The 22,699-nt window shown below is 50.8% G+C and overlaps 13 protein-coding genes across 13 annotated transcripts; 6 read left to right on the plus strand and 7 right to left on the minus strand.

Annotated features, from left to right (window-relative positions):
- Positions 1–104: 104 nt before the first annotated feature.
- On the minus strand, positions 105–1,607 carry ASPSYDRAFT_55239 (uncharacterized protein; the record flags this gene model as incomplete). Its single annotated transcript, XM_040849005.1, has 6 exons — positions 105–427; positions 495–927; positions 988–1,009; positions 1,059–1,182; positions 1,236–1,365; positions 1,422–1,607. 6 exons carry the CDS (start codon positions 1,605–1,607, stop codon positions 105–107), a joined length of 1,218 nt encoding a protein of 405 aa, XP_040706164.1.
- A 512-nt stretch (positions 1,608–2,119) lies between these two features.
- Positions 2,120–2,993, minus strand: ASPSYDRAFT_55240 (uncharacterized protein; the record flags this gene model as incomplete). Its single annotated transcript, XM_040849006.1, has 2 exons — positions 2,120–2,823; positions 2,879–2,993. 2 exons carry the CDS (start codon positions 2,991–2,993, stop codon positions 2,120–2,122), a joined length of 819 nt encoding a protein of 272 aa, XP_040706165.1.
- A 199-nt stretch (positions 2,994–3,192) lies between these two features.
- On the plus strand, positions 3,193–3,851 carry ASPSYDRAFT_638836 (uncharacterized protein). Its single transcript, XM_040850257.1, has 2 exons — positions 3,193–3,654; positions 3,708–3,851. The coding sequence occupies exons 1-2, from the start codon at positions 3,324–3,326 to the stop codon at positions 3,746–3,748; spliced, it is 372 nt and encodes a 123-aa protein (XP_040706166.1). The 5' UTR covers positions 3,193–3,323; the 3' UTR covers positions 3,749–3,851.
- On the plus strand, positions 3,708–5,514 carry ASPSYDRAFT_41018 (uncharacterized protein). Its single transcript, XM_040846197.1, has one exon. It carries the CDS (start codon positions 3,954–3,956, stop codon positions 5,082–5,084), a length of 1,131 nt encoding a protein of 376 aa, XP_040706167.1. The 5' UTR covers positions 3,708–3,953; the 3' UTR covers positions 5,085–5,514.
- Positions 5,515–5,600: 86 nt separating this feature from the next.
- On the minus strand, positions 5,601–7,521 carry ASPSYDRAFT_76235 (alpha/beta hydrolase; the record flags this gene model as incomplete). Its single annotated transcript, XM_040850843.1, has 6 exons — positions 5,601–5,813; positions 5,859–5,919; positions 5,974–6,055; positions 6,164–7,159; positions 7,210–7,371; positions 7,425–7,521. The coding sequence occupies 6 exons, from the start codon at positions 7,519–7,521 to the stop codon at positions 5,679–5,681; spliced, it is 1,533 nt and encodes a 510-aa protein (XP_040706168.1). The 3' UTR covers positions 5,601–5,678.
- Positions 7,522–7,824: 303 nt separating this feature from the next.
- Positions 7,825–9,483, plus strand: ASPSYDRAFT_86052 (uncharacterized protein; the record flags this gene model as incomplete). The annotated part of the gene is made up of 1 exon (XM_040851596.1): positions 7,825–9,483. The coding sequence occupies one exon, from the start codon at positions 7,825–7,827 to the stop codon at positions 9,481–9,483; it is 1,659 nt and encodes a 552-aa protein (XP_040706169.1).
- A 68-nt stretch (positions 9,484–9,551) lies between these two features.
- On the minus strand, positions 9,552–11,812 carry ASPSYDRAFT_28007 (uncharacterized protein; the record flags this gene model as incomplete). Its single annotated transcript, XM_040844464.1, has 3 exons — positions 9,552–9,708; positions 9,736–10,362; positions 10,410–11,812. 3 exons carry the CDS (start codon positions 11,810–11,812, stop codon positions 9,552–9,554), a joined length of 2,187 nt encoding a protein of 728 aa, XP_040706170.1.
- A 396-nt stretch (positions 11,813–12,208) lies between these two features.
- ASPSYDRAFT_55242 (uncharacterized protein) lies at positions 12,209–13,665 on the minus strand (the record flags this gene model as incomplete). Its single annotated transcript, XM_040849007.1, has 4 exons — positions 12,209–12,635; positions 12,689–13,108; positions 13,180–13,346; positions 13,408–13,665. 4 exons carry the CDS (start codon positions 13,663–13,665, stop codon positions 12,209–12,211), a joined length of 1,272 nt encoding a protein of 423 aa, XP_040706171.1.
- Positions 13,666–14,479: 814 nt separating this feature from the next.
- On the plus strand, positions 14,480–15,567 carry ASPSYDRAFT_86055 (uncharacterized protein; the record flags this gene model as incomplete). The annotated part of the gene is made up of 2 exons (XM_040851597.1): positions 14,480–14,581; positions 14,629–15,567. The coding sequence occupies 2 exons, from the start codon at positions 14,480–14,482 to the stop codon at positions 15,565–15,567; spliced, it is 1,041 nt and encodes a 346-aa protein (XP_040706172.1).
- Positions 15,568–15,799: 232 nt separating this feature from the next.
- ASPSYDRAFT_102599 (uncharacterized protein) lies at positions 15,800–16,461 on the minus strand (the record flags this gene model as incomplete). The annotated part of the gene is made up of 2 exons (XM_040839767.1): positions 15,800–15,869; positions 15,935–16,461. Coding segments are annotated over 2 exons (597 nt in total), but the record flags the coding sequence as incomplete, so codon positions are not given.
- A 510-nt stretch (positions 16,462–16,971) lies between these two features.
- On the plus strand, positions 16,972–18,243 carry ASPSYDRAFT_86057 (geranylgeranyl pyrophosphate synthase spyE; the record flags this gene model as incomplete). Its single annotated transcript, XM_040851598.1, has 4 exons — positions 16,972–17,163; positions 17,213–17,367; positions 17,432–17,761; positions 17,841–18,243. The coding sequence occupies 4 exons, from the start codon at positions 16,972–16,974 to the stop codon at positions 18,241–18,243; spliced, it is 1,080 nt and encodes a 359-aa protein (XP_040706174.1).
- A 1,137-nt stretch (positions 18,244–19,380) lies between these two features.
- On the plus strand, positions 19,381–20,746 carry ASPSYDRAFT_171230 (prenyltransferase spyF). The gene is made up of 3 exons (XM_040843415.1): positions 19,381–19,509; positions 19,578–19,872; positions 19,933–20,746. The coding sequence occupies exons 1-3, from the start codon at positions 19,410–19,412 to the stop codon at positions 20,498–20,500; spliced, it is 963 nt and encodes a 320-aa protein (XP_040706175.1). The 5' UTR covers positions 19,381–19,409; the 3' UTR covers positions 20,501–20,746.
- Positions 20,337–22,337, minus strand: ASPSYDRAFT_41029 (cytochrome P450). Its single transcript, XM_040846198.1, has 5 exons — positions 22,147–22,337; positions 21,982–22,089; positions 21,753–21,921; positions 21,106–21,702; positions 20,337–21,044 (listed from the first exon to the last, which is right to left on the minus strand). The coding sequence occupies exons 1-5, from the start codon at positions 22,330–22,332 to the stop codon at positions 20,605–20,607; spliced, it is 1,500 nt and encodes a 499-aa protein (XP_040706176.1). The 5' UTR covers positions 22,333–22,337; the 3' UTR covers positions 20,337–20,604.
- Positions 22,338–22,699: the final 362 nt, after the last annotated feature.

Consider the following 22,699-nt stretch of genomic DNA (forward strand, 5'->3'; position numbering starts at 1 on the left):
AGGTGGTTAGTAGCTAGTTTGGGACTATTACTACAAGTTTAGAAGATTGTCTCTGGTATAGATCCAAGTATTTCAATATCGGCTGGCTAGCCCTAGAAGACACTTCAGTTTCCCTTGCGTATCTTTACTTCCAGTGCACATTCACTGGCCCCGGAAGAGCGCCAGACTCGGACCAGCTCCAGTCCTGTCCGCGACAGCAGGTCTTTCCACTGTTGGCTGGATCGTTCCATTGCGGAGTAGTTCATGAACATCAGAATATCGAAGCTCGCCTCGCCAAGGTCAACTCCCTGATCGGGGAGCATGCGATCAACAATCAGCAAGGTAGAATTGTCAGGGTCCATGGCTGGGACGATGTTGGAAAGGATCTCCTCGCACTTTGCGTCTGGCCAGTCGTGAAGGACGCGGGAAAGGAGGTAAATACACGCGCCTAGACCCGTTTGTCAAATTCCCGCGACGCGCAACGCAGTGGGTTAAGAAACTCTGATGTGACATACCTTGAACAGGTTGGGGAGCGAAGAAATCGTGCTCCATCAATTCGATGCCGTTGGGGGGTTGGTCTATATGTTGGAACGTCGACGGGAGATCTTGCAAAATCAACCGGCCAGGATGATCAGGATAGCTGTCTTTGAATCGGATGAGGATGTCCCCTTTCCCACCCCCAATATCCACCACCAGCGCCTGATCAGGTTGGCACTGCGCTTTGTATAGCCATTCCCCCGCAGGGTAAATATCAAACCATCCACACTGTTGGCCGCGGTCCCTCCAAGCCATGTATTCATCAAATAGCTTCTTTCGGTCCGGGCATGTCTCGATCAAATCAAACAGATTGTTCTTGTTGTATGTGAACTGAAACAATGTCTGCGTATCAGGCGCTTCGGCGGTCAACTGGAGATCATTGGAGCGCATATATTCTCTTAGCCTGCCGCCCTAAAAGCTTCATATCAGCTACTTGTTGCAAGCAAACTGGCCACTATTTCTACCACATACCATTGGGAAGCTTATATCATGCCTGGCACTAGTTGAGTTGGCAGTTTCAAAAAGGGACTGGGCGGTCTTACTGGAACTTGACTCCGGCGACAGTGCCCGGTTGACTGTAAAAGGCCGTGCGGTGATTTGCAGCGTAAGTTTGGACACCCACCTCCTCACACAGCCCCGTAGCTGCCAAAAGACGTAGGAAACGAGCTAATCCGACAGTTAAAAGCAAATAGAGAAAATATCCTTCCTTCACACCTCACCAGTCACAAGGGTGTTTGTCCCCGTCTGCTGGGCAACGTCGGCAGCCTGAACTGGCCTGCCCTCTGCTGCCGCGATGACATGGAACCAGCGCTTTTCGGTAGCGATTCGGATTGCAATGTTTTGCAATGACTGGAAGAAGAGACGCTGTTAGGCTACAGGAACTCTGCAGGCCGAAGCTTACACACCTGGAAGTTCAAGCGGAACAGGGTGTCGAAAGGATTTTCTACGTCGAGCTGCAATCCACGGATAGCTGTCAGTAGCTCTTTGTGTGCCAGAGGATCACCGTTTGCGTCGTCTTTGGCAAGCTTCTGGATGTGATCCAGACGCTGCCTGATGGTGATGGGTTCCGGCAAGGGAAAATCGGCCGTCATTGTCTTTCGGGTTTAGCAAGATTGACCGTTAACTCTGATATTAAGAGATTAGGCCTGAGAAACTAGAACCAGAGGCACTACGTTCACTTAATAAATACAAGAGGCACACCGACATTCTACAGGCAACGCTTGCCCTCCCTCATCTTGACATCCCTTACATCGAAGTTGAAGCCAATCGTTTGATAGAAGGGGTAAGCCGATCATTTGATAGAAGAGGGGTGTTCGAACAGACAGCGGACGGCGGCAAACTGACTCCTAGTTTCGACTGTCAATGATGGCACAACAATTTGCCGACCCTTACTTACAGGTAGTAAGGGCCTTTATTCTGTCTTATTCCGGTTGACATGGTCAATTCCCCATTCGACATTGGATCAGTTGATGTGCCAAATCCGAGCATAGATATTCGATCACTCGTGGACTACTATCAAGAGGGATGTCTCAAATTATTATATAGAAATCCATTACCCGGAGCATACTATACTCTAGAAATCTTTCCGCCTTAGCTGCAAGGGTCAGAGTAGTACACAGCTTAGGTCCAGCCTTTTCAAGCCTCTTTTAGCCCTCCATCGATTGCTCGACAAGATAAACTCCGGGCAGCCCTTGACAACCCAGAACCACTTCTGAATGAAGAACTCAGACACCTCCCAGCTCTCTGGAAGCCATGGGTCGCCCCATACCAGCATACCGACATCCCCATTGGCAGGATCCATAATATCAGTACACAGGTCACAGTCATTGAAAAGATCAGCCGCACGGACTAGATTGTCCCGGATCTGCGGGAAAGGGAAACAATCCAGCCATGGATGATGAAAGGCATGAACCTGGAGAGCTGTTGGGGCGAGGGCTGGAGGGAGCCCGAGCCAGGGTTCACGGCCACGCATGGCTGGGACGGCCGAATTGAAGGGAGACGGGATGTCATCGTCGATTTCCTCCAGGGCTAACCCAAGGAGGGTGAAATTCTGTATAAAGGCACGCAGAACGTTGAACTTGGACAGGGTCATGAGTTGATCCAGACATGGGTTTCCGGTGTAGTATCTCGCGTAGGCGTCTTGATCAAAGTGCGTCATCATGGCAGCGGCCTCCGAGAGCGTTGCTGGCTGGTTGTACTTGACTGGACCTGTGGGTGGCCTCGGAAGTAGGACTGCTCGTTTTGGGTTACTCCTTGCTTGCCGGACCGCAGCTTTCTGCAGGTCGCGGGCGGCCTTCATTCTTGCCCCTAGGATGCGCCTATCTTAGTGGGTCGGCAAAGGATACATGAGCAGTCGACGTACGTTGGGCTCGTTGATTGAGCTTGTTTTGCAGTCTCCGTCGCACAGCGGGGTCGGTGACTGCCCTCCAGTCGTCATCGGGCTGGCGAATCACACTTCCAGTTTCCAGCTGCGACATGGTCCATTATCGGGACTCGTAAGGCAGACGTGGATAGAGCGAGAAAACGAAGTCCTTCCCTTTCGCCACCAGCACATCATCCACTAGTCCTAGTTAGGCTAGCCTGTCTACTTGGTCTAGTGCTGACGGGCAATTCACCAATGGGAATACAGTGGAATATCACCAATACAACCAGTAAAGTAGCCTGGGGATACTCAGACTCGAGGTAGTACGTCCAGTGCAGACTTATAAAGCATCCCGTGGGATCTTCTTGCGAGCTTTTAGTATTTTTTATCCTAGCGGTTCTTCTCTACTTAATAACCTGCACTCTCAATCAGGGCCACTTCCATAATGCCTCCATTCTCCAGCCAGGACATCCCAGACCTCCACGACCAAGTCATCATCGTCACAGGAGGCAACACCGGTCTTGGGTACGAAACCATCCGCCAGCTAAGCCTGCACAATCCGGCTCGTATTTACCTCTCCGCTCGATCAAAAGACAAGGCCACAGAGGCCATTAAACGCCTGCAGGAGGCGAGTCCAAAGGGAGCCGACATTAAATTCCTCCAGCTCGACCTTGCCTCATTCGAAAGCGTAAAAGCAGCCGCTGCAAATTTCCTCAGTCAAGATACGGCACTTGACGTGGCCAACTTGCCGACTGCGAGGGATAGGGGACCTCAAAGTATATGGTAATCCAACATAGCTTGCGTCGCGTTCAGCTGTTAATAAGTCTAGTATATTGCAACTATCCCTTGAAAACACCATGGCTACAATGAATATATCATCCAACAATAGCTCTGGGTGTGTGGCTTTCCCCGCCGTTGAAACGGATGAGCAAGCTCCCAGCCAGTTCTCATTTCGACTGGCCGGTCCACGCCCTTTCTCGAACAAGGGGGGTCTAACATCCCAAGTCAGCCCGGAGATGCCGAATCCTCGCCGCAGCTAGAAAGTGGCGTAGACCTCGCGGTTACACACAGTAATATGGCTTATCACGAGGATCAATTATCGACCCACGAAATGCAGCTCCTAGAACAGCAGATTGACGATGACCTCGATCCGGACTCTGGCATAACGGCCAGGGAGGTGTTGGAAGACACAAGTTATATCTCACGGAAAGCAAAGCGATTCGCATCCGAGGTACTTCGCTCGCACGAAAATGGAGCCACCGTCTCATTGGACACAATTTCGCGTCCTACCCATAAAGACTATACTGTGGCGTGGGTCTGTACCAACCCCATAGAATTGGCAGTGGCCGAAGGAATGTTGGACGAACAACACCCAGCCCTTCCACCGATTGAGAATGACTCCAATACTTATACATTGGGGGAAGTCAAAGGGCATAAGATTGTCCTTATTTGTATAGCTGCTGGGACTATGGAGACTGGGGTTGCAAGCACTGCTGTATCAGCGATGCTTCGCAGTTTTCCCAATATAAGGATACGGCTCCTGGTTGGAATCGCAGGCGGCGTCCCAAATTTACGTCGAGATATACGCCTTGGGGATGTGGTTGTCGGCTCTCCTATTTCTTCCTCGGCCTCAGGTGGTGTGATTCTCTTCAACAGTAGTGGCGATAGTATTGTTGAGACAGGCACACTTGAGACGCCACCAAGGGAACTCAGAAACGCGCTTTCAACATTGCAAGCTGGACATATAAGAAGAGAACCTGAAATTCCTCGATATATTGAAGAAATGCTGGAACGAAACCCAACCATGCGTCTTTCATTCTCTGCTCCAGACCCCGAAGGTGATCTGCTCTTCCAGTCAGAGTACGAGCACGTCAACAAGGTCTCGCATAGCTGTCTTGAATGTGACCCCTATCGGGTAATAGCACGGCCAAAGCATAGAGGCAGACCTGCTATTCATTATGGTCCCATTGGATGGACCAGGTCACGTATTGATAGTGGCATGGCTCGTGACGCTATTGTCCACCAGACGCCAATATGCAGCACTGAACAGGAAGCCATGGGACTAATCAACTTCTTCCCGTGCCTTGTCATTCGAGGGATTTGGAACTATTCGGATTCCCACCGGAATGCTATATGGCAGTACTATGCGGCAGCAACTGCTTCAGCATATGCCAAAGAGCTACTTGGAACAGTACATCCCCTCTAGACACAGAAGAGTAGTATCTTATGACAGTTCTTCTCTTTAACTATAGGCCTGCTGTGGAAGACCAGATGTTCTCCAGCTGAAGTCGTTATGCTTCCTTGAAAATTCAGACAACAACCAAGACGAAATCCCGCTGGGATCGTTAGTTTAAATGATGGAAATTATACATGGCAGGCGCTGCAATCTTGACGCTCAAGTATGAGGGACGCTTGTCCGAATAATCCAGTTTGCGAAGACTGGACTACTTGAGTCAGCCATTCTTCATTAATCTGATCAGATTTAGCATCGGGGAGAAGCAGCCTAAATTCCGAGGCAAGACGTGTTATTTGAAACATTACCCCTTTGGATCTTAACACGAAGCTATTCAACCTCATTAGCCTGCCATTACTCGTGTAAACTACAACAGTAGTAGTACATACTGAGTAAGTTATGGAGAATTTAATACTGGTAGATCCAGTATATTTATAAACAAATAGACTAATAGTAGGGTAAGATGCGAAGTAAAGGGTTAATACCATACTACTATTAGTAGTATAATATGTAGACTAAAGATATCATGCCTTTTTGTTCATTTGCCTTGACAGGGTTTAAGAACCCTTAAAAGGGGGAGACATCTATAAAGGGAAAATACTGTCGGCGACACGTAGTATTAGACGCCGGGACCGTACCTTGGAGGTACGCCTGGATCTGTCCAAAGTAACAGTCTGACGCTCCCTGATTGATAACCGTATGCTGAACCAAGTCAGCCTAGATCTTTGGCTGAGAATGATAACTTACACCAACGGCTTCTTGCATTAAGAGTACCGATCCGGCGAACCGAGAGGACATCTTGCGCGCCCTGTAGATGATTCCCGTTAGTAACATGCCAGTGTCGATGATCTGGGAAACGTACGATAGTAATGGCGTGATAGGGTCGATGGTGTTACTGGCGAAGAGGATCGGGAAGGACGTAGGCTTGTGTGCACTTATTTCGTCTGCACATGGTTAACTTTGTTTTGGAAGACAAAAAGTGAGAGAGAGAGAGATACCCTGAACTACCATGCTATCAGGCAATTGTGGATCGAATGACCGGCATAAGATGCCCTCTAATAAACTGGGGTAGATATCACCAATGTACTTGCTCTTGGAGACCAAGTACTCTGTCCAAGCCCTGAACTCTTCTATAGTAGTAAGCCTGTTCCGTCGATAGGAATCGGTGCACGTAATGGCGAGACGGGCATCACTTATAGAGTTCGATTGGTCGTACATGCCCGCAAGAGCAGACACATTCCCGCGCTCGACTTGGTGTAGGATGTCTGCCATTCCTGGAAACATTGCCAGTGGGTTATAGATTGTATTTAGAAAAAGAGTCTTCAGATCTGAATAAGTGACCATTGCCGGTAGGTCTGAATCACCAACACCACTTAACGGGACTGGACGGTCCTGGAGCTGACGGACGATGCCATCCATTCTTGCCGTGACGTTATCCGGCGTAGGCCCCCAGAACGAGCACTTGTCAGGCCCCGCGGAGTGGCAAAAGGTCGAGAATGTCTCCATAGTCTCGTCCATTTGATCGACATTGTCCGTCCAGTAGTTGGTGTAGTATTGCTCCGCGTTCAGAACACCGTCGAGTATCATTCTCCCGACGCGGTCAGGGAACATAGATGCGAAAGTGCTGCCAATGACAGTGCCGTAGCTGATGCCGTAGCACCACAGTTTAGCGTTTTCCATTGACACTCCGGCCAATTCAGCTTCGGCTTCGATGAATGCGAGCAAGTCCTGGGCGACGGCTGGCGTAGTCACGTAGTATGAATGGGGAGACTTGCTTTTGACGGCCTCATTGCACCACTCCCCGTAGATGGAGCTGGAATAGTACTGTTCCTCAAACGATGTTGATGACAAATTGCTGGCGCCTGTGCGGTGCAGTTTATAGAAAGCCGATCTTGCATTTTCATTCTTGGAGAAACAGTCGAGATGCAGGCCGCTGTTGTTCACGCCGCGAGGGTCGAAGGAGACGAAGTTGTATTGCTCACCGAACATTTCCCCGACGATATTCTGGCATGAGAGGAGGAGGTCGACGCCAGAGCCACCGGGGCCTCCTACAAAGACATTTAGTTCAGAGAAGTTGCATATATACAGTGGATCGTACCGGGGAGGATCACAATGCTTGGAGACTCGACGGTGGCATTTTTGCCAGCTAGCTTGATAAAGGCAATTGACGCTGTTCCGAGGCTTCTGTTGGAATAGTCCAAAGGAACTTGCAGTCTGGAGCAGTTAAAGACGTCGAAACATGGTTTCCAGGACAGGTTGGCTGATGGTTCAATCTAGATAGTCAGAAGGTGAAGCCATACCATAAAGTCTGACTTGCATTGTCAAACCTATAGACCATGTCTCTATCATGCGAGCTGTGGGCTTTTAATCCCAAGCTTAGGAAAAGGAGGGCATTAACGAGCCGGTTCATTGTATCTCGATTTCTTGGTTGCTTGAGTCGACACGCGATATGGTTCATTTATATAGTATTTAATAGGCAGCTGCATTTTCAACTCTATCGTTATTGTACGAACAAGCCAATACAAATATAACAATTCCAATGAGATGCTCTTTGCCGAACAGGCCCGCATGTACGAACTGGCCAATAAGACTATACACTGGCTCCACTGGTTGCCGTAACTGGTCTAATTTTGGTACTTGATTCCCCGCCATATATTCCGTATTCCTTTCAAGCTGACGGCTTCAGGTCCGTCGTGGTGACTCTGTCCACACCATGATGGATGGGAAGAAAACAGACAGTCAGGCCTGGAGACGAAAGCCTCGCAAGTTCGCTCCAAAGTCACGACTGGGCTGTAAGACTTGCAAGTATGTTGGACTCATGTTCAAAGACTTAGCTGACATCCCCAGGATAAGACAAATTAAATGCGATCTATCTCGGCCTTCATGCTTGATTTGCGTTTCTACCGGACGAGCCTGCGATGGCTATAATGCATACAAGACCGAGATAGCCGATAGAGGGGATAGCTGTGACAGTGCAAAGTGCCATTTGCAAAACCTCGGATCGTTTATGGTCTTACCAGCCACTGAGCCAGCCCAGGCAGAGGCAATGTGCTTCTTCAGGGATATTTCCATCAAGCATCTGAATGAATACCGCCCTTGTGAAGCATGGCGGGACACCCTCATGTTCTTCTCCCAGACCGTGCCATCGGTGCGCCACGCTGCCATTGCACTGGCCTTGATGCACCGACACTACCTGGACTGTCAGAATGACAGTCGAGTTTACCAACCGCCAGCCTTGAAAGACAGACTATCAGATAAAACGCCTTTGCTTCACTATAACCGCGCCATCCAACTCCTGCTGAACACTGAAAGCGGCGACACCGAAACCACAGCCGTCACGCTGCTGGTCTGCTACCTCTTCACCTGCTTTGATCATCTGGCGGGCGACGACGTACAAGCAATGAAACACCTGCGGGGGGGTGTGGCTCTCTCATGCGAGGTCGGCAACTCAATTTCGAACAAATATACCCACGATCCCCAGTCTTCAGGTGTTTGCGCGGTCATCAGCCAAGTCACAGAGCAGATTCGCCGTCTGGACATGCAGGCCGTCATGTTTCTGGTTGACTGGACTCCAGCCAATATTGAACAGACGTTCACGTCCCTTGCGCTTCCTGGTAATAATGCATTCCGGTCCGTCGATCAAGCAGCCGACTACCTCCAGATCCTGATCGCGCAGGTAATGAGACTGCGCAATACAGAGCAGCAAATGTCTCCGACTGGTACCATGCCGGCCTTACCTTCTCCACTCAAGGACCTCGTTTTAACACAGCTAGAGACGTGGAAACGTCTCTTCGAAACCCTCCTGCGCAGCAGCAACTCAGACTCAGACAGTGAAACTCAAACTGACCCCCTCGTCCCACTCCTCCGCCTACAACATACCACGGCATACATTCTCCTCCGTGGATACGGCAGCCCAGGTAGGGAAACGGATTACGATAAATTCCTTCCCCAGTTCCGGCAGTGCGTTGTATTAGCGGATGAGGTCGCGGCTGCGCGTCATCGGCACTATTCGTCGTCAATGTCAACGTTCACCCCGGAAATCGGATTCATACCCGTCCTATACATAATCGGCGCCAAATGTCGACATCCTACCGTCCGTCGCGAGGTGTTGCGGATTCTACGCGCGCGGCTTATACGCGAGGCGACGTGGGACAGTTTCTCTACTGCTAGGGTGGTTGAGCGGGTTATTGATATTGAAGAGGGTGGGCAGGTAGGGCAGTGCATGGGCATGGATCAGATTCCTGTCTGGTGCAGGATCGAGACATTGTCTTTTATACATATCCCGGGACGAGGGTCTCCGGCGAGCTTGGATATCGAGTATACGTTCTGTGGTTTGGAGGGGATACATACTGAGTCGGTTATGATAGAATGACATGGCAGCACTGGCAGCACACCAGGCCTTTGTAAAGACTAAAAAGACTAAAAACCCAGTTTAAGGCTCTAACTGTACCCCGGCCTCCTATTGAGGGAGACGTACTTCCTCCCACTCCTCAACCGCAACGGCCCCCCAAGCCCTAACATCCCCACACTCTCACTCTCAGGCATCTGGTCCCCCATCCACCCAGGCACCTCCCTCAACTCCTTGACCAGATCCAACCTATAGCTCATAAACAGCGGTACATACCGCGCAATCGCACCCCCAATCCTCATCATCGCAAAGGAATCCAGCACCCGCGTCCACCGCGGCGACCAAGCCGCATACACCCCGAGCATCAAAACACCCAGCACATTTATCCCCAACAGCGCTGAGCCGACAATAACGCCCGCGCGCGAAATCACAGGAACCTGAGTATCGACGCCCATATCGAAACTGACCCTGCGAGCTTCAGGGTACGAAAGTCTAACGGCCGGATTCTCGAACCATTTCTTAGTCGCGAGGAAAGCAGCCGCGTCGAATGCGTTCTCGAGCTGGTTCTGTGGCGCCAGGAAGTTCTCCAGCCAGTATGCGATTAGACGGGGGACATCTGTGCTGTCTCCGGCGGAGTTTGTGATGCACTCGTTTGTGTAGGTGGTTGTGGAGGACAGGAGGTGGCCGAGGGGGACGAGGTCCCTGCAGGCGCCGACGAGATCAATATTGCTGCCGTTGTATGGGATAAGGGCGCCGTAGTATTCTGGGTGTTTGGCGCGTGTTTCGATGTATGAGCCTTCGCCGAAGAGAGCCAGGGCGATTGTAAGTAGGGGGCCTTTGTTTTTCACCAGCTGGAGCTCGCGGCTCGGGGGCGTTATTGTATCAGTCTGGCGCTTGTCGTATCTTTTACGGCATTAGCAATATTAGAGAATAGGTTAATGGCTATTCACCTTGCTTCCCAGATATACGCGTTCTGGTCCTCGCAATGCTCATCGCAGAGCCCCGCGGGGACTTTGTCCAGCAAGAACCCGGCAACGCCGCCATTCATGTAGTTCGGCAGCTCGAAATACCCGCTTGTCGTGGCAAGCGTGATTTTATGGATCGCGCGATCCCGACCCTCAGCATTGTACCCATCCAGCCTGACGTCAAGAAACAGCTCTTCGACAAAGTCGTGGCGGTCGTGCGTTGCCCGCCACGGCGACGCCGTGACATTCGCCGGCATGCAAGCCTTCAATCCCCATGTCTGCATTGTATCTGTATCACGAAACTGCGATGTATTGGTATACTCCACGAAGAAAGCGCCTGGCAGTGTGTCGCAGTTGGCTGGGAACTCGGCTTCGGAGATGGACTGGAACTGGGATGTTGAGTTGATCCGCGGGAGGAACTGGCGGAGGAGGCCTGTGTGGAAGTTTGCAGGGAGCGGGGCGAGGAAGGGGTCTGGGTATGCAGAGATGTTCTCAAAGGTCGCGCCTTTGCGCGGGCAGGGGTCCTTTTTATAGGAATCGTATACTTCGCGCGAGAAGGGGTCGCAGGAGGCGTTTGCGCCGGGCCAGAGCTGCGGGTGTGTCTCGCTGGTTGTTGCTGTTGTTAGGGCTGCGCGGGTCATGATGGTCACGATATTTCTATCCTTGCTGGAAAACTCTGCGGTGGTATTAACGTGGGTAAGAATGTCCCACAGGGAATTGACTCTCTGCTGATCGGTCGGTGTCTTGACGGCCTGCGAGGTCAGGAATATGGACTGGATCGGCGATATAATCAGGCCGAGCAGGCTGACGAGCAGTGCGAACAGGAGGAACGGGCTGCCGTAATGACCCCACTGCATGGTATAGATGCGTCCATAGGTCGCCAGATCCATCCACCCCCGGTCTGCCAGGGTCATGAGCTGCGGCATCTTGAGGCTTTGCTGGCGCTGCATGAAGATCACTGCAGCCCTGGCGCAGATGGCGGAGATCAGCGGTAAAGTGAGCACACTGGCGATGACCTGGATGGTCCGCGCAGCGTGGTACCAGCGCTCGTTTTTCCTATACTGCGTACGGGGGTCCTTGCCTCGCACATAGCCATCATAATACCCGGTGGCGCCGCCATAGTGGTCGGTGGTGATGGGGCGGTCCGCGAGAACGCAAATGATCGTCCATGGCGCAAGCACGAGAGCCGCGTAGAACAGGGCTAGAAAAAGGGCCTCGGGGGAGCGGCGGTGCAGTTCCATCTGGGTTTGTTCCTTGGGGGGTTCATAGTTGGGGGGGAGGTCGTCGTCGAGACCCGGCGGTCTCTCATGGTCTCTGTCTCTGTCTGTCGGGACACGCGAGTCTTGCGATGCCCTTGGTATTGGGCCGAGAGGAATAGAATTGGACATTTTGGGTGAACCAGAGAACCAGATCAACCAGATCTGGGCATGGGGCTCTTTTAATCTTTCTGTCAGTGTCTGGTCATTGGGCACCGGGCGCAAGAGAAGCGATCAAGCGAGGCTCCATGTGCCGGCCTAGGATGTGCTCGGGCGTGGCTGAGCAAGTAGTTGGCTCTAGTTGACTCTAGTTGGCTTTTGTTGACTCTCCGTGGCTCCAGTTGACTCTGCCATTGGCGATGTTCTGCCCTAACCGTTCCAAGACCTTGGCCTGCAGGCAATCTCCGTGGGACCGGTTACAGACGGCCATTCATAACGCTTTATACATCGCGATTCAGGACAGCGATTAATGCTCTTTACTTTTTGCCTTTCATTTGCCTTTCAGAGTCTGACTGGAACGCAACAATCCTAATTAAGCCCTCCTGATTTCGCTTGAGAAAACGGACATGTAGCGACGCCCCTTGCCGTGATAACCTCGATATCCAGCTCCATCTCCTCAATCCCCTTCCCTTTCTGCGGTTCCGGGCCAATAGTCATCAGATCGTATCCCTGCGGCATGTATCGATCACCGTGTGAACCAGGCACTCTGCCCCCGAAGACTTTGACTAGCAACGCGCCGAGTCCCCATTTCGACTTGAAGTCGGGCTTCATATACCACGGCTGTAGGCCCTTTCTTTGGAAATTATACAAGCCCGTTCCGGGATTTGGTGCGTCATGTACAGGGTTGACAGCACGAAACGAAGGACGTGGAAGGGCAAGATATCGAAGGAACAGCTTCCGTGCTTCCTGGACGAAACCCAGCACGAAAGAGAATATCGGCCCGGGGGGCTCAAGGCTGAAATGGTAAAAAGTAAGCTGAGTACGTAGCATATGTCTTTAGAAACTTACCACAAACTCTCCCTCATAACATCATCCAACCCGTATGCCAACATCTTTCGCACAGCCGTCCTCATAACCCCCGGAAGCGACGAGAGCGCCGAATCCACATAAACCCTCACATACTGGTCATTCGTCGCCGTCGGCCTCGCCACCTCCTCTTCATACCGGATCGTCCAATCTACCAGTTCCATGGCGAAATGCAACCCATCAGTCCAGCCCCCCTTCGATGCTGAAGGAAGCGGGTCGAACGGGATACGCATGTCTTCGCCTAGATGACGATGGAACACCCCCAGGGCGCATTTCTCGACGTCTGTGAAATCGCGCCATTCCTCTCGCGAGACTACATTCAAAATCTCTGCGAGGCCGTCGCCCAGTGTGTGCAGGAGATCTGGGTCGGTGATTTTCCCGGCGCGGCGATAGCGGCTGTGTCTGAACCCAAGTCAGCAGTCAAACACCATCCCTTAAGACTCATAGTGTGGGGTGTGCGTGTATAGTCTTACAGGTAATTCATCCTCGCCACGGCGGTCGCATATCGATCCGAGTCTCGCGGCTTGGACTGCGCCTCCCGCAGGAGGATCTCCGTGTCGACTGCCCGTCTCCCGGCATTGCGCTTGTTGTTCTGGCCTGTTACGGCGAAAAGCTTCGACATGCTTGGGATTCCTCCTGCCTGTGACAAGACATCAGTTAAACCTATGGTAATGTAACTGGCTCAGTGAGTGTGAGTATACCTTTAGCAACGCCATCCGACGACCCTTGGCAAATGCATACGGGAATTCGAGGGTCTGGAGCTGCGTGATTATTTCGTAGGATTCTTGGACTGTCATGGACGATAGCTGTCTTTTGCTGGAGATGAAGGGGGCCTGTATTTTTCTCATTCGGCGGTATCGGAGGAGCCAGGCCAGTGCTGTATAGCCGGCGAGTACGGTGATGACTGCCCAGTGGTAGTTCACCCATTCATGGGACGGAGTAGTAAAGAAGTTGATCATATTGCAAAATTTCGTTATAATCGTACAAAAGATATTTACAGTCTTCAAGGACAGTTCGGACTATTTAAGTCGAACAACAAGCATAGCCTGATTTTCGGATTGTTGGGACGGTGCGAGATATGCTGGGATTGATATTGTAATCCACTGAGCGCCGAGGCCGATTAGATTATATACTGTTTTCGCGTCAAATAATAAACCTCGGGATTGATTGGTATAGAAGTATCTTGATATAGTAGTATCTTGAATATGCCTTGGTATATTTGCATGCTGGCTACATGCAGTCTGCTCTACGGCCTCAACTCGGAACAGACAAGCCCTAAAAGCCTGAACTAAATTGTGCAGCAGTGGACGACCTGCAGTTAAGCCAACAGAGTAAAACTTGTACGTCTCCTATCACAGCCAAACAATCTATTGGATGTTGTATTTTATAGCTTTTCTTCTTCTATTTTTGTTCAGGTGGCTTTATAATGACGTATACTACCGTCGCGGAGAGTACGGTGTACGGTGTTAGTGTACCTTGGATGACGGTGGAGGCAGATCTGCACCGGGAAACGGCCCAGTTTTGAAACACCCTACGGAGTAATTCCTGTCTGCAGTTGGTCCTGATTGATGTCCTCATAGATCGTCATAGCCATGTGGATCTGATAGCAGCCCGAAACCGAATTGCCGAGGAACCAAGCGGGCAGTATATCATTCCCTTTTATATTTCTAACAATTCTCTTTCTCTTTTTCATTTATTTCCATTCTCATTTCCATTCTCATTTCCATTCTCATTTCCATTCTCATTTCCATTCGCATTTTCATTCTCATCGACATGTCTTCCCCTCCGGTTGTCCTGTTCCATTATCCCGGCTCGCCGTTCGCCGCCAGAGTCCTGTACTATCTGGCCCTGCGCGGCATCCCATACGATGAATGCGTCCGTCCACAATATCACTAAATATAATCAATAATTAACATATATAGATCCAACCCAATATCCTCCCCCGTCCAGACCTCGCCCGCCTCGGCATCCGCTACCGCCGCATCCCCCTCCTCGCAATCGGCCGCGACATCTACCTCGACACCCCCCTGATCCTCGACCGTCTCGAACGCTTCACCCCATCATCATCCGCAACCAAACAGCCCTTCAAGTCCACCGCAACCCCCTCCCAACGCACCCTCACCCACCTCCTCGCCTCCTACACCCTCGACACCCCGCTCTTCAAAAACATCGTCTGCGTCCTCCTCCCCTCAACCCCTCTCATCCACGACGAAACATTCCTAAAAGACCGCGCCGAGATGCTCGGCGGGCCCCCCGGCTTTAATTTCGCAGAGCACTTCGTCCTCCCCGCGCGCAACGACGCAATCGTCGAAGTAAAGAAGACGCTGGAGTTCCTAGAATCCACCCTCCTGGCTGATGGCCGGCAGTGGGTTGCTGAAACGGAGAGCCCTGGGTTGGCGGATATCGAGCTTGTCTGGCCGCTTCATTGGCTGATTAAGACGCCTGGAGCGCTTCCTGGGGAATATATCACTGCGGAGACGTTCCCGAGGGTGTTTAGCTGGGTTGAGAGGTTCGAGGGGGCTGTTGCGAGGGCACAGGGCGGGTTATCGCGGAGACCGCAGACGGTTTCTGGGGAGAAGGTTGCTGCGTGGTTGGGGAAGGTTGGTGTTGAGGACCAATATGAGGCGCGTGTTGAGCAGGAGGATCCGGTTGTTAGGGCTCAGGGGCTGTATCAGGGACAGGAGGTGTTGCTGTGGCCGGCTGATACGGGGGCGAACCATAAGACGAGGGGGAAGCTTGTTGGGTTCACCAGTCGGGAGATTACGCTGGATACCACGGAGGGCGAGGTCTCGGTGAGAGTGCATGCTCCTAGACGTGGGTTTAGGGTTGCTGCTGTTTCTGAGAAGGCGAATCTGGCTTAGTAGTACTGTATGTAGACCAGCCTCAAGAGTAATTGTTCGAATATGGAAACTGGCTTAAGAGCTTGAGATATGGCCCAGCCTTAAGAAGGCTGTCTAGTAATCATGTCATCTTCTGCCTCTGTCTCCGCTCAACCCGCCGCGTATACCAAAAGCAAACACCATACAGCGTATCCAGCACAAGAAACGCCCCAGAAAACCACCGCATCAGGATATTATCCGACCATCCCCATACCTGCGGCCAGTACGTCGACCGCAGGAACAAACTCGCCACCGCAAAGATCGACCCAATGAACCGTGAGAGCCTGCACCATTGAAGTTAGTTCTCGCATGTACCTGTTGTTGCGCAGTTGAGTAGAAGGAAAGATACCACATCCCGTACGACATCCCACGCGTATGTCCCCTCTGAACCAGAATCCCCAACGCACTCCCACTCATCACCACCAGGCACATCATCCCGCTCCAATAAAACGCCTTGATCGGGCTAAGCAGCACGGAGAGCGCCCAGTGTCCCGAAAAGAAGCCCAGAATCCCCGCAATGACAAAGAGGTGCAGATATCTCTGGAGAAGTGGCACGTTGGAGTTGTTCACTCGAAGCCGGGCAAACTTGGCCGTGGTGTATATAACAAAGACATCAACAAACAGCCACGAGCGCAGTATAACTTTCGCGACTGGCAGCGGTGGCGGGTGCAGGATTGCAAATACGAGTTCCCATGCTAGATTGTTGGTTAGGGCTATCAGGGACACGCCTGGTGTGCGGTCGCGATACGCGGTGCGGATTGTCGTGATGTAGTTTAGGAGCCAGCCTGTGCCGGAGATGGAGAAGAGGAGGAGCAGCAGGGGTTGGACTTGTTTGAATGAGGGAGGGGAGGAGTCAAAATCCCAGCCTTCTTCCATGATTGACCTGCGGCGGGAGTGTGTTGGTTGTGAGAATTAGAAGATGGGAGACGCTTTCTATCTTCATCTCAGTTGAGGGGAAGCACAGTGTCAATTGTACGGCCAAGGTGTGGATGAGCCCCTCATTCTCGTATCATTCGGAATACTCGCCGTGTCTGTTTTCGGTTGCTGTTTCACTGCTGTCTGCGCAGAGTATTACCGGTTCAGACACGCGGAGTTGCAACTGTTGTTAGTGCAGCCCTAAGACATAATATGCATCTCAAAGGTCAAAACTAAAGCCAGCTTATCTTCTGTTACAATATAATGCTCGCACATTTGTACTGTCACCGGTATTGCGAATTTACATGTTCTTTTGCACATCGCGATGTCTGTATCAATATCCATCCTAAATTGGCAATCTGCTCCTCCATAGAATCTGCGAACATATACGAAGACTATTATTCTTAATCCCCAAAGTTCGTTCATTCTGTACTACAACTTCAAACTCAGCTAGCTATTATTCCCAGCACAATGCATCTGTTCGACACCTTCAATGCCCCCCAGCCGTACCAACAGTGCCATCCACCACGGTGGAAGATACACAACCCACACCTCTCGCAGACAAACGGGCACTCCATCAATAAATCACATACACCCGAGGACTTGATTCCAGTTACGAATGGACCAGACGCCGTCAACCAGTGCAAGAACATGGAAGAAGAGGTATATCTTCCCCTGTAGCCCAAGAAGCACACTAACTAAGGCCGGCTAGATAATCTCCGCTCCTCTGCACTACATAACAAGCCTACCAGGCAAAGACATCCGCGGAAAGCTCATCTCAGCGTTTAACGAGCTGTTCCGCATCCCCGACGAGCAACTCGAGATCATAAAGCGGGTAGTCGGGCTGCTCCACGTAGCTTCACTGCTGTATACCCCTTCATTCAACCCTTATACACATAAAACCAACCCAGTAATCTAACATACACCGCAGAATCGACGACATCGAAGACTCCTCCAAACTCCGACGCGGCTTCCCCGTCGCGCACAGCATCTTCGGAATCCCGCAGACAATCAACTCCGCCAACTACGCCTACTTCCAAGCGCAGAGCGAGGTGCTGAAACTGCGGAAATGCAACGCTGCATTTGCCATCTTCACCGAGGAGCTGCTGCGGCTGCATAGAGGGCAGGGAATGGATCTGTACTGGAGAGATTCCCTTACTTGTCCCACTGAGGAGGAGTACCTTGAGATGGTGGCGAATAAGACTGGTGGGTTGTTTCGGTTGGCGATTAAGCTTATACAGCTGGAGAGTGATGTTGATGAGTATATACACTTCCCAAGTCTTGAAATAATAATTACGTGACAAGGAAGTTGCTTGCTTGCTAACGTGAAAACTGAACAGCGACTGTGTCCCGCTAGTTGACCTCCTAGGGATAATCTTCCAAATCCGAGACGACTACCAGAATCTCCAGAACGAGCAGTACGCAAAGAACAAGGGCTTTGCTGAGGATATCACCGAGGGCAAGTTCTCGTATCCGATTGTGCACAGTATCCGGAGTGGCGCAGCAAACGGCGGCAGCAGCAGCAGCAGCAGCAGCTCTGAACTGATGAACATTCTGCGTCAGAAGACGGATGACGAGGCTGTGAAGAGGTACACGATTTGCATTCTGGAGAAGACGGGCAGTTTTGAGTATACGAGGCTGAAGTTGGTGGAGTTGATGGCGGCGGCTAGGGCTCTGCTTGCGGATTTTGGAGGGGGTGCACCTGGATTGGGAGGTATATTGGACTTTTTGGAATTGAAGTGAACTAGGCAGATATTACTCTGGAATTTGAAACCTACTCTCATGCAGAAATATCTGTTTTTCAATTACTTGAAAGATGGGCATTTTGACATACCAACTAAACGTTACAATCTATCTGCATACTAGTATATGGATTTATTAGGCTCACTGGATCTGAACACGTAGTACCTAGTCAAGACACCAATGAGCGCTCAACAATTACCAACGCCAACAAGTACAAGTCTAGGCATCCATGCAGTCAGCTACAGAAGGGTTAATTTCCGGTCCGTTGCATAAAGATGCAAGGATTACAGGGCGCAAGTCCAGGAGATAAGATACGACGGAGATGCGGGCCGAGAAGTCTTTAATCGAGAAAACTATATTAACAGTATTATTACTTGCCCCTCCTCAGCTAGAGAATAGATATGCAGTACTAGTCGATACGTAGCTCTTAAAACCGTTACGAGAACTCTATCCCTGACGAACTGGGAGGAGTCTTGGCCTTCCAATCCCCAACATAACAGGGACTTGTTGGTTTTATCCGTGCGTTATGCAGATCAGGGACCAGAGTATAAACACGTACTTGGCAAAAGATACTATACACTACTAGTCTTCCCCGTGCAGAATGCTATACATATCCGTAGGAATCTTGACCCTGTATGAGCCCCTCCAGAGCGCAGAGTATAACCAAAACAGAAGCGGGGGGAAAGGAGTTTCCTTTGGCCGTGTCAATTAGAGAATGGAGTGCATGCCAGCGGGTAGTTTCATCGATGGCGACTTCTTTAGGCTAAACCCTATGCCTGGATTCTGTCGGTATAGTATGTGGTTGCAGAGCAGTATCTGGTGGATACCTACAAGGTGACTTGAAGGTACTTTTCCCTCGCATTTTGCCGTGGAAGACCGACCTAATAGCGTCCAGGTGTAAGGTGGAACACAGCAAGTGCCTAGGAAATCAACAAGGGTCTTTCAATTACTATACAACAGTAATCGACGTAGAGACCCCGCATGGCCAAAGTAGAGAATGATGCCCTAAAAAGTACGCATTTCTGTTCTTACGGCTGCCACTTCTATGTAGTAGGCCGTCACAGCTAAATACCTTAAATACGTGTAGTCCAAGCTAAACCTTTGTTCCTTGTCCATCCCTATTGAACTCATAGTATACTTGCACCTCAGACGATTGATAAAGCACAATGGCATACAAAAAGAGAAACACGAAACAACTAGCCATTGACCTCATCACCTTATCAAGATTCAACCGGTACAACCCACTCCTCGCCACCTTTTCCGGAGGTAAACAACCATTTCTTCTTTTTTCCATTCTTCTATCTAATCCAAACTAACTTTTTCCTCGTGTACAGTCTGGGCTACCGTGCTAGCCGGATCCCACAAGATCACCTACTCCCCAGACTCAATCACATCCGAATATGTCCTCAGTCAAGCCCTTCTCTGTTTCATATGCAGCTTCGTCTTCTGCGGCGCCGGGATGGTCTGGAATGACTGGATAGACCTGCACATTGACAGACAAGTAGCTCGGACAAAGAACCGCCCGCTTGCAAGGGGAGCTGTCACCACATCAGAAGCGCTAGTATGGATGGCGTTTCAATTTATATCAAGCTGGATCCTAGTTTCATGGATGCTAGAGGGAGAGAATGTGTAAGTCCGCAGAAGCCTTGTCAGAACATTTTCAGGTTATTAACAAAGAACGCTATTCAGACAAGCAGCAATGCTCCCCGTAACCCTCAGCACAATCCTGTACCCCTTCGCCAAACGCCCTATCTTCCGCCGTCTGCAGATCTACCCGCAGTACCTCCTCGGATTCACACTCGCCTACCCGTCTCTAATCGGCGTCCTCGCAATAAACGGCCACTCGCAGTCCCTCTCGGCATCTATAACCCAAAGCCTGCCTATGTTTGTCACGGTATTCACCTGGACGCTCTACCTAAACACCGCATACAGCTACCAAGACATCGTCGACGACCAGAAGATGAACGTCAATTCGGCCTATGTCCTGGCTGGCTCTTACATCCACCACTTGCTTGTGGTTCTTGCGGTGCTTGTGCTTGGGGCTGTCGGGTGGCAGTTATACGGTGGGCAGGGGTCACGGTGGCTTTGGGGGGGTTGGATGGGGGTTTGGGTGTGGTCGTTCTTGGGGCAGTTGGTGAGGTTTGATAAGAGCAGGCCGGAGAGTGGGGGTGCTTTGCATAGGGAGAATTTTGCGTTGGGGGTTTGGACGGTTTTTGTTTGTGTAGTTGAGTTGCTTCTTGGGGGGGAGGGCTGTTAGGGCATTGTTTTGTTGTGGTAGTGATTTATGGTGTGCTATGCTGTTGCAAGTTGGGTGAAAATATATATATAGGCAATTTCAAATGAAATTATAACCAAACTACTTTAAAACTCCAGCCCTATATCCTCGCTCCTCCTTCTAACCCTCATCATCGCCCTCTTGTCCCTCCAAATCATCATCCCGTCCGTCTTCGCCCCTGCAAGCCCCGGATCCACGAGTTCAAAATCATACTTGAGCAAAATATGGCACAGCGCAATTTTGGTCTCTGCGCCTGCAAAGAACCGCCCGGGGCATGCATGCTTCCCATACCCAAAGCCCATATGGTTGGCGCTAACGCTGACGAACGAGAGGCCGCCGGATGGAGTCCCAGCAGCTGCATCCTGGTCACGGAGCTTCACGAAGCGGTACCCGTCAAATCTTGCAGCATCGGGATAGATATCTGAGTTCCACATGTTTTCGGTTGTTAGACGGGCTTGGGTGCCTTTGGGGACGCGGGTGCCATCGTTCAGGGTAACGGCTTCGCGGGCTATACGCGAAAGGGTGACTATGCCACATGTATCAGTACGTGGGATTCTTTACTTGTCGGATCATGAATCAAAACTCACAGCTAGCAAGCGGCTCCAGTCTCTGCGTTTCCTTTAAGACGCTATCCAGCAGAAGCATTTTTGCCAGGGCCGCTTCAGTCCATCCGTGCTCGTTTACGACGGCCACGATTTCTTTGCGGAGGGGTTGGATTAACTCATTATGCTCACATATTGCAGCCAGCACCTTCGTCATCATGTCGCTTGTTGTATGCACAGCTGCATATGCTAGCCGGAGCTGCGTGAGGGTGGGATCGTATCTAACCCCAGTCCCACCAGCAACGCCATCAATCCAAGACAGGGCATCTACTGATTCCTCTTTCTGATCTCCTTGCGTCTTCGTCTTCTCCCTGTGAGCTTTTAAAATACTCTCAACAAGCGGTCTAGCATCCCTAACACAAGCCCTTAACGCTCTGCAAGACGGGAGAAACCAGTGTACAACCGGAATAAGGCGTCCGTATTGATGCAATTCCTTGATGGCAGCCGCTCTGTTTGCGGTGTAGCCCAGTGCAATCTGGATCCAGTCACGGTTTCGACAGAGCTCTTTGCCGACGAAGATTCGTGCTGTGAGCTGCGCGATGAGAAGCTGCATTGACTCGTTCAGTGGGACGGCGTGCCATTCTGGTTTCCGTGCTTAGTAGCTATGTCTCACTTATAACAGGGGCGGGTACCTGTATCCTCAGACCAGTTCTCCTGCAGGAATACGTCTATCTCTGTGGAGAGCGGCGCAATCAGCGAGCCTATTTTGCGCGAGAACGCTGATGCTGTGTCCCAGACAATGTCATTATGGAATGTCCCTGTGAAAAGAGCTTCCAGGCCAGGGACTGTAGTTAGAAAGTCCTGTACACATTATTTCATTAGTGGACTATCGTAAAACCTTATCTTTATGTATATACGCACTTTCTCCAATCCATCCCGAAAGCTGAGAAGGTCGTTGTTCCGGATCTCATGCGCGTAGCGATTTGGTAGGATCATGGAATTTCCGAAGGTGAGGATTGGCGATTCGGACTTTTTACAGTTAATGTGTTTGTTTATACGGTATTAGTCTTAGGTATTATGGGTTACCTGTTTTCGGTCCAAAGTAGCTGGGTCGAAAGGATAGACCGCGGGAGCATCAGCCTGAGCATGTGCCTGTTTTCCTCTTCGCAGGTACCAGAGCAACCAGGGCAGTGAAATGGACAAGATGCCGAGACCCAGAGGAAATGGGCTGGAAAGAGAAGTAAAGCTGGGGAATGTGTCGTACAGCGTCATTGTTGATCTAGTGACGGGGTGCTTGCAATGATCTATTGAGCTGGACACGGCCACGGAGTCCTAATATAATCTCCTAGTAGCAAACCAGTACGCATAATCAGGACCAAATCTATCATACGAAAAGGCCCGCACAGGTATTTCTCTAGATCCATGCTATAGCTGTGGACTTTATTGGTATCAAAGGTTAGGCCGGCCTTTATTGCATATCCCTCCGCGGGGTAAACAGACCCCTGTTCAATACCCCTGTTTCTGTCCTTCAATCTACCCAGCTTATTATTTAGCCACCGGGTAATTTAAATTACATGACTTACTATGCGGGTATCGACTTCCCAGCACGGTCCGTTCAGTGAGTGAGCGTAGACTAATA

The sequence above is a fragment of the Aspergillus sydowii genome (genome assembly GCF_001890705.1).
Source record: "Aspergillus sydowii CBS 593.65 unplaced genomic scaffold ASPSYscaffold_2, whole genome shotgun sequence".
NCBI lineage: Eukaryota > Fungi > Ascomycota > Eurotiomycetes > Eurotiales > Aspergillaceae > Aspergillus > Aspergillus sydowii.

Coding starts and splice junctions, on each gene's coding strand:
- ASPSYDRAFT_638836 (XM_040850257.1), top strand. CDS start 3,324: ATGCCTCCATTCTCCAGCCAGGACATCCCAGACCTCCACGACCAAGTC. Junction 3,655..3,707: donor GAGGGATAGGGGACCTCAAA/GTATATGGTAAT, acceptor TAATAAGTCTAG/TATATTGCAACTATCCCTTG.
- ASPSYDRAFT_41018 (XM_040846197.1), top strand. CDS start 3,954: ATGGCTTATCACGAGGATCAATTATCGACCCACGAAATGCAGCTCCTA.
- ASPSYDRAFT_171230 (XM_040843415.1), top strand. CDS start 19,410: ATGGCATACAAAAAGAGAAACACGAAACAACTAGCCATTGACCTCATC. Junction 19,510..19,577: donor CCTCGCCACCTTTTCCGGAG/GTAAACAACCAT, acceptor CCTCGTGTACAG/TCTGGGCTACCGTGCTAGCC. Junction 19,873..19,932: donor ATGCTAGAGGGAGAGAATGT/GTAAGTCCGCAG, acceptor AACGCTATTCAG/ACAAGCAGCAATGCTCCCCG.
- ASPSYDRAFT_41029 (XM_040846198.1), bottom strand. CDS start 22,332: ATGACGCTGTACGACACATTCCCCAGCTTTACTTCTCTTTCCAGCCCA. Junction 22,090..22,146: donor CTACTTTGGACCGAAAACAG/GTAACCCATAAT, acceptor AACTGTAAAAAG/TCCGAATCGCCAATCCTCAC. Junction 21,703..21,752: donor GAACTGGTCTGAGGATACAG/GTACCCGCCCCT, acceptor CACGGAAACCAG/AATGGCACGCCGTCCCACTG.